Source organism: Polistes fuscatus, unplaced genomic scaffold, assembly GCF_010416935.1.
Source record: "Polistes fuscatus isolate 324 unplaced genomic scaffold, CU_Pfus_HIC Scaffold15, whole genome shotgun sequence".
Lineage (NCBI taxonomy): Eukaryota > Metazoa > Arthropoda > Insecta > Hymenoptera > Vespidae > Polistes > Polistes fuscatus.
Window position 1 is genome coordinate 553,618 of NW_025113053.1, and position 8,560 is coordinate 562,177.

At 30.2% G+C, this 8,560-nt stretch overlaps 2 protein-coding genes across 4 annotated transcripts; one reads left to right on the top strand and one right to left on the bottom strand.

Moving 5' to 3' along the window:
• Positions 1–188: 188 nt before the first annotated feature.
• On the top strand, positions 189–4,626 carry LOC122514537 (exocyst complex component 6B). 2 transcript variants are annotated; one of them, XM_043631424.1, is made up of 13 exons: positions 189–440; positions 817–982; positions 1,070–1,356; positions 1,444–1,546; positions 1,632–1,874; positions 1,951–2,118; positions 2,239–2,310; positions 2,385–2,519; positions 2,600–2,973; positions 3,058–3,292; positions 3,388–3,529; positions 3,670–3,856; positions 3,936–4,626. In XM_043631424.1, exons 1-13 carry the CDS (start codon positions 373–375, stop codon positions 4,057–4,059), a joined length of 2,304 nt encoding a protein of 767 aa, XP_043487359.1. In that variant the 5' UTR covers positions 189–372; the 3' UTR covers positions 4,060–4,626. The 2 variants fall into 2 exon arrangements, with proteins under 2 accessions (XP_043487359.1, XP_043487357.1); XM_043631422.1 differs by lacking the exon at positions 189–440 and adding an exon at positions 474–747.
• A 112-nt stretch (positions 4,627–4,738) lies between these two features.
• LOC122514538 (eukaryotic translation initiation factor 4B) lies at positions 4,739–8,205 on the bottom strand. 2 transcript variants are annotated; one of them, XM_043631426.1, is made up of 12 exons: positions 8,093–8,205; positions 7,750–7,878; positions 7,149–7,333; positions 6,955–7,065; positions 6,656–6,875; positions 6,299–6,556; positions 5,975–6,209; positions 5,844–5,889; positions 5,639–5,759; positions 5,375–5,516; positions 5,180–5,252; positions 4,739–5,102 (listed from the first exon to the last, which is right to left on the bottom strand). In XM_043631426.1, exons 1-12 carry the CDS (start codon positions 8,100–8,102, stop codon positions 5,034–5,036), a joined length of 1,599 nt encoding a protein of 532 aa, XP_043487361.1. In that variant the 5' UTR covers positions 8,103–8,205; the 3' UTR covers positions 4,739–5,033. The 2 variants fall into 2 exon arrangements, with proteins under 2 accessions (XP_043487361.1, XP_043487360.1); XM_043631425.1 differs by having other exon boundaries at positions 5,180–5,255.
• Between the last annotated feature and the right edge of the window lie 355 nt (positions 8,206–8,560).

Here is an 8,560-nt window from a genome sequence, read left to right on the forward strand (position 1 = left end):
ACGTAAAAACATGTTCAGGAATGTATCGCTAGAAAAATTCTAAGGGGTGCACTTTCATGATTCAGGAGTGTAACTATAAAAAAATCCAAATGGGTTACCAAAATAAAAAATAAAATAGTTCAATATTTTTTTACTAGAGGGCGCCTCGAACGATCAGGATCGTATGTATATGGGTGGTTCCAAATTTGATAAATGCATAGCATATTCTATTATTTATTTCTGTCTACGCTGCATGGTTTTTTCTTACTGAAAACGTCAATTAATAATCATTTATAGGTTAAGATGACGTTTTGTTATAACCAAATTTAATATAATTCTTTGAATAAATGAGATTTTCTCGTAACGTCAACATTGGAAAGGAGTGAAATAAAGATGCAACGTTACGACGCCCTTATGCAAGAAATAGAAGCTATTGACGATTATTTAGGACCTACTTTTCGGTATGTTTGTTTTATTTAGGGTTGCACTATGTCATTGAATTTGTATCGAAAAAACGCGCCTACGGAAACCACCCCTTTTACGCAGATGCAAGGTCGAACGTTGCATATGCGCAATGAAAGGGTGGAAACGAAAGCGCAAGTTAAGGGATGAAAAGAAAATGAAATAAAATAAATTAAAATAAAATAATATGTCAAGATTATCGGTCGCTCAAATTCAAAATATTCTATCGAGCGTTGCAACTAAGCACGAACATTTTTTATATGAAATAGAAAAATCAAACAATAATAGTATAAGCCTTATTATCAGGTAATACTGTTGCTGTTTGTTTAACTTGGTTTGTCATCCCATTCGTTCTTTAATTATTTTTTTTTGCAGGGCTATTTACGATGGCAATGAACACGAGAAATTTCAGGAGAAACTTGATGAGCGGATCAAAGCTCATGACAAAGATATTGAAAGATTGTGTAATCATCACTATCAAGGATTCATCGACTCCATTCGTGAACTTTTACAAGTTCGTTCGCAAGCGCAACAACTTAATGTTAGTTATGTTTTCTATAAGTTTCTATCGGATATTTCTTTTACGTACTAGTTGCATAACTTGGCTAAGTTGTCGTTAACTGTACAGGCAGAAATATTAGAACTGGATAAATGTATAACTGCTACTTCGAGTAAGGTCATTGAAAAAGCGGAAGAACTTGTACGGGCACGTAAAGTAGAAAATAACATGGCAGCTGCTGTAAATAGTCTTACCATGTGCCTTCCTGTTTTGGCAGCATACGCAAAACTACAAAAGCAATTGAAAGATAAACGTTACTATCCAGCTTTAAAAACCCTCGAACAACTCGAACACCATGACCTTCCAAAAGTTACAAATTACAGATTTTCTTCCCAAATAACTCAACAAATTCCACAGTAGGTAGTATTACAAAAATTGCCAATACTTTAAATAGAAATAATATTAAAAATAACTTCATAACTCTTTATTACAAATTTATATAGATTACGTGAAAACATAAAAGATGCTTCCATGTCGGATCTACGAGATTTTCTCGAAAATATAAGAAAACATTCGCCAAAAATTGGAGAAGTTGCTATGCGACACGTAAGTTAAATCTTTCTGATATTATGAAAAGATTAATTTTGTAATAACATGATATAATATATAATGTATCTCACATTTGAAATAGACTGCTGAGCAATTGGTTATTGAAGCTGAGATTATTGGACGTAAAAAGAAAAAGTTACATACAAATTCAGAATCAAGCGACGGAGAGGAAGAATTAAGTGCGCAAGATTTAATGGATTTTAGTCCAGTATATCGTTGCATGCACATTTATACTGTCCTCCGCGAAGGCGAAACATTCAAGACTTATTATAGGAACCAAAGAAAGCAACAAGCTAGACTTGTTTTGCAACCTCCTATTAATATGGTAATGTACAGCATTTGTATCAATTATATTTGTTATGGCAATACATAATTTAAAATATTCTCTTGTCTATGTTTAGCATGAAAGTTTGATCGGATATCAAGCTTACTTACATAGTATCGTTGGCTTTTTTGTGGTGGAAGATCATATTTTAAATACAAGTAATGGATTAGCTACTTATTCTTATTTAGAAGAATTGTGGACTATGGCTTTATCTAAAATAGTCAATTCACTTAGAACGCATTCAGTAAGCTTTCTATTAAATTACATGTATAACTTAAAAAATATTAATCGATTAATTAAATTAATTAAATTAATTAAATAAGATAGATAAGATTTAATCGATTGAATTTTTAAATTTTTTTAGGCATATTGTACAGATGCAACGTTAATATTAAAAATAAAAAACTTGATAATGCTTTTTAACACAACATTGAACGTAAGTAAAATTTGTGATACATGCCTATTATATATTATATGATTGTTTATCATTCATTCTATTGTAATAATTAGAATTATGGGTATCCTGTTGGACAACTTTGGGATTTACTACAAGAAATTCGCGTGCATTATAATGAAGTTCTTATGCAACATTGGGTTCAAGTATTTCGAGATATTTTAGACGAAGATAGTTTTTTACCATTACAGGTATGGTTAATTGCTTGAGTAAAGAAAAAAAATCATTATACATTCTAGGTCATATATCACAATTAGTTAATTAATTACAGGTCACGTCACAAGCAGAATATGAAAGCATTCTTAGTTCTTTTCCATATCATGACGAAGAATTACAAAAAGCAACAAATTTTCCTAAAAAATTTCCATTTTCAGCCATGGTTCCAAAAGTGTATCAACAAGTTAAAGAATTCATTTATGCTTGTTTAAAATATTCCGAAGATCTCAATTTTACGCAAACGGAAATAGACGAAATGATTTGTAAATCCACAAATTTACTTTTAACGAGAACATTTAGCGGATGTTTGTCGTCATTATTTCGAAAACCATCTTTAGCTCTTTTACAAGTAGTTCAAATTATAATAAATATGGGCTATTTAGAAAAGTCTACAAAATATTTGGAAGAATTTGTTACTAATATTACTGGGTAATTAATCTTCAGCAAACGTTATCAATAGCATTTCAAAAAGCTACGACATTTCAAGGAATTATTAATTTCATATTATTACAGAACACAGCACGAAGGACAATTAAGTTGTGTGGGTGACAAATCTGCTATGTTTAGAGTAGCTAGGGAAGATGCAGAAACACAGATTTGTGAAAAACTTGAAAAAAAGCTCGACGAATTTTTGGAATTAGAAAATTATGATTGGAATTTGTCTGAACCTCAAGGCCATGCTTCTGGATTCATTACAGATCTCATAGCATTTTTACAAAGTACATTTACATGTTTTACTAATTTACCAGTACGTATAAAAAAAAGAATGTATATATGTATATACACATGTAAAAATTCATAAACAATTCTATTTAATAATAAATATGTCTTTTAAACTTTTAGGATGAAGTTGCACAAGTTGCATGTAAATCGGCTTGCGATCATATAGCAAAAGCTATATTAGATATATTAATTAGCGAAGATGTGAAGCAAATATCAATGGGTGCGCTTCAGCAAGTCAATTTGGATACAATACAATGTGAACGTATGTATTCTTTGTATTTACAGATTAGATTTATTTAGTAGTAAGCAATTATTATATATATATATATATATATATGTATATATATATAATGTTGCATATATATATATATATATGCAACAATATATGATTACATTTTACAGAGTTTGCTGCTTCAGAACCTATTGTCGGTTTACCAGAAGGTACATTATTGCAATACTTTAGTCAATTAAGACAATTGCTAGACTTGTTTATGGGTTGGGATTGGCCAACCTACTTTCATGACTATGGTCATGATTCAAGCAAATATAACTTAGTAACTCCGAATATGGCTGTGATTTTATTAGAGAAGTATGTAGCCAAGAGTATAACTTTTTTATTATTTATCATTGAATATATATAAATATTAATACGATGTACTTTTTTACAGACTTAAAGAATCCGATAAGAAAACAGTATTTTCCGTACTGAAAAAAAGCGAAAGGGATAAGAAAAAATTATTGGAAACTGTATTAAAGCAATTGCGTCAATTGGCACAGACTACTCAACAATAATGACCGATTAAAATTGATATAATATATCAAATTAATACTTTTGTATATAATATAATATATATATACACACATATATATAAATATATGTATATAGAGACGTATGAAAACTTTTTGCACAGTTCTGTAAAAAGACCATGCAATACCATTAGTTTTATTAATATTAACTAATTTATTTTACTAAAATATTATAAAAAGAATTGTAGTTTAATTTATACGAAGTAGAGACAAGGTAAAATGATAAATCTAAGATTATATAATAAAACTTCGAAATATATATGTATGCGAACGTAAACGTTATTTTCTCCAACGTGCAATTCCTTATTATATTATAATTTGAATTGTTCAACGAGCACAGCGTAGCACAAAGTTAATTCGATTAACAAAGGTTATCTTCTGTTACTTTGATTTTCTTTTTTATCGATGATATATGAAAACATCGTACTGTATCGTAAAAAATACTATAACACAGTATCTGGCATAACTGTATCAGTATCGATATATTATATTGTAAATAAGATACAATGTACAACTCTACAACAAATAAAATCCCAATTCCTATTTCGTGAATGCAATATTTATATAGAATTATTATATTATATATGTATATAATTATATATATAGAATGTATAATTATATATATATATATATATAAGGTATTGAAATAATAATTCCTTTTTAATATAGTTGTATGAAAACTTTTCCACGTTGATTTAGTGACACAAAATACGCATTCATATTATTAAATATAAATCAAATACACAAATGGAGAAGATTGATAATTATATTCGGAATAATAAAATAGATTAAATATATATATATAAATCAACAATAATTCCTGTAAAATAGTACCAAGAGAATATGTCTTGCTTTGTGAATCAATGGGATACGTAGTTTTAATTGTAAATCAAACATTAGTAATATATGCATATAGACCAATTAGCATGCCCGTGGCATGATAAATTATGATGATACGACTAATCTTCAATTATGTCAGGATCCGCGTCATCAGGTAACATGGAATACTTGTTGGAAACGACAAAATTCTGAAATAGAATTTCCATCATATATACATCTTTTAATATATATGTAACAATATTAAAAAAGAATATATTCTACTCACTGGAGCTTTTTCGTCTTTTGCCTTGGGCATTCTATCGAGTTCATCCTTCTCCTTATCTCTATCCTTTCGTTCCCTGCTATAGTTTATTTTTATAATAAAAATGTAATTAATTTAACATACCATGAAGCATATCGTACAATATCTAAATGTAAATATCTTGTTCCATGATTGACAAGTAAATGAAATAATAATTACCTATCTAAACCACGGTTATCAGTTTTTTTTGTTGGTGGCGGACCACTGCGAGAATTGGAATTTTTGGAATCACCTTTAGAATCCCCTTTGGAACCCCCTTTAGAATCTCCTCTGGAATCCGCTTTAGAATCTCCATGTTGATCTGACACACAAACAGAGCACGCTTAATTGTATCCAGTGTTTCTCTTTAGCAAAAATATTTATAGAAACTAGAACTACGTATATATACGTAGTTGCTTTTTTTAAATACAAAGAGAAAAATACCAGAACGCGCAGTAGTCGAGTGCTGACTGTGAGATGTCGTCGATTTGTCGCCCCATTTTTTCTCCCCATCTGATCTCCATGTTTCGCGACTCTTATCCTTTTCTTTATCATCGCGATCCTCCTATAAAATAAATCCAATCGTTTCATTTTATTTTTCTTTGTAATATAAAAAGCAAATAAAATTTGTTTATAAAACAAAACTCACTCCATTTCGACGACCCCATGTACCTTCCTTACGTTTTTCGTTTTCTCTGTAATTGGAAAGGTTAAAAGAATAATGTTAAAAATAATTCGAAACATTTGTAAAATGAAATTAAAATAGTATACCACACTTACGCTTCTTCTTTCAATCTTGATTCTGCATATGATTTAGCAAGACGTTCTTCTATTTCTCTTTCTCTGGCAGTAGTATCGACGGGTTTGGCTGCACCAAAAATATTAGTAGTAGGCACAGATGCGGAGGAAGTAACTGAAGTTGTCGATTCAGATTTTTCATCTTTAGTATTTAATGGTTCGATAGGCTTGGTGCGAGGCTGCAATTGTAACTTTGGTCTGGTTCGTGTTTCAGCAGCTACAATTTAATAGTTATACATTAAAGAATAACAATATGAATATTTGAAGTTTCAATGTAATTAATAATATGATCTTATATTGACTTACGCTTAGTTTCTGAACTTCCTTTTCCATCTTTACGACCATCGCGTTCCCAATCTCCATAATCGCGACGTGGACCAAAACTGCTACCTCTATCTCTATCTCTATCTCTATCGCCATCTCTATCTCTACTACCACCTCTGTCACCATAGCGCGACCATTCCTTATCCCTATCGTCATCTCTAAAACCTCTATCCTTGAACGCAGATCTTCCTCTGTCATCTTCGCTTCTATTACGCCATGCTCCAGGCTTATCATCAGTAACTATAATAAACATAAAAAGAGACAATTTTTAAAACATATTTCCTTGTTGTTTTAATAAAAAAGTATATATTAAAAAATAATATTATATTCTTTGCATACCTTCTCTTTCTCTCTCTCTTTCCCTATTGTCATAAGGTCTACGATAAGAATCACCTTCTGATCCTGCAGGTTCATCCCTAGGCCTACTTCTCCAATCCCCAGAAGTACGTTCGGGATCATCATAGGTATCCCTGCGATTATCTCTTCCTAAACGTCCACCACGTCGTTCATCGTTATTGCTGTTTGAAACTTCAATACGAATACGCCTAGTTTTCATAGTCTACAAATTATATACAAATATTTAAAATATTATCTATTCATTTGGATACTAAAAGAAGGTATTTTATTCGTTGTCTTACACTATTTGTCATAGAAAGAGCATTAATTAAACTTTGACGGTCTTCAAATTCAACATAACCGTATCCTCTAAGTTGCTTATTTGGATCTTTAGGTAAACGCACGCTAGAAACCTAAAAAGTATTAAAATCACAAAATGAATATATGATCAAGTAGATAAACTGAAAGCTTTTTAATAAAAAGAAAATCAATAAACCTTCATTTCAGCAAAAAATTCAACAAGATCATCTTCATCTACTTCATAAGGTAAACTAGTTACATATGCAACAAAAGGAGGATTTGTAGGAATATTTTCTTCGTCGATACGCGAACCTCTTGCTGCTCTGGGTGCAGTAGGCAGAATAACTGGTTCTTTATTACTCCTTGAAGTATATCCACCTTCTATAAAATAAAAAACCATTAATAAAAATAATTCATTACAATGGAAGAAATTAAGGAAAAAACCTTCATTCTCTTCTATATCATTTAGTTAATTGTAATATTGATTAGACATTGTTTTATCTTTATTGGATGGATGAGTCATACAAATCTCTTTATCTAGTTTATATTAAACTTTGGAATTTAATATTTGAACATTTTAATGCTATCCATTATTTTATCTACTATATCTTCTAATTATGTATTTTATACTTTTCTTAAAATAGTCTTACTATCGATTAAAATTATATCAAAAATTAACAGAAAATTAAAATACAATTAATACCTGTTATATGCGCATATATATGCAAAATAAGGAAATTATCTTTGACATAGATTATATGATAGTAATGCATTATAAATGTATAACGTTCGTATACCATGCTCATCTTCGACATCATCGGCCCAATTCGTTGACTTCAAAGGTATGGTAGGGGTTCCACCACCATCAGCCAAAAATGACATCAAATCGACGGTTTTACAATTTTTCTTCTTTTTACCTTTTTTACCTGAATAAATGGATTAATTTTATATTTTAAATATATAAAATGTGGCGTTAATGGTATATGGTACAATATTGAAAGCATGGTGCAATTTATACAAAGTTTGGTTAGGTTCGCGTAAAAATCATGCTAACGTTGCGCAGAAAACTTTAAACAAGTGAATCTATATAAAATAATATAAAGAATTATGTAGATAAGGTGTTCTAACGAATATATTTACCTGCAGACATGGTTGTAGCGAAGATTATCAGAAATACAAATGGGTAACTACCACGCCAGCCCACTTGGTTAACTTCAGAATAATGTAAGGCATGAAGTGTACTTTGAGAAAGGACACTATGCACGATAATATCGATACTATCGATTTTGTGTTTTTCTCGATAGTAGTCGAGACCAATCGAACTTTCGTAAATTTAAACCAATAGCTATCTCTGCTTTTCAATTCGTCTACGTCATTCCCTCTTTCAACCAATGACAAAGTATAAAATCTTATTAATATTAATTTAAAAAAAACTAGATTCGATAATACAAAAAACTATCTGTTTATTTGCAAATTTTCATCGTGACTATAAATAACTACCTTAAATCGGAGATCTGATTGGCCGAAGACAAAATATCTGCATTTTGATTAGACGACAGAGTAAATTATACGAGTGGCGCGAATCCAATAGAATTTAAATAGAGTTAA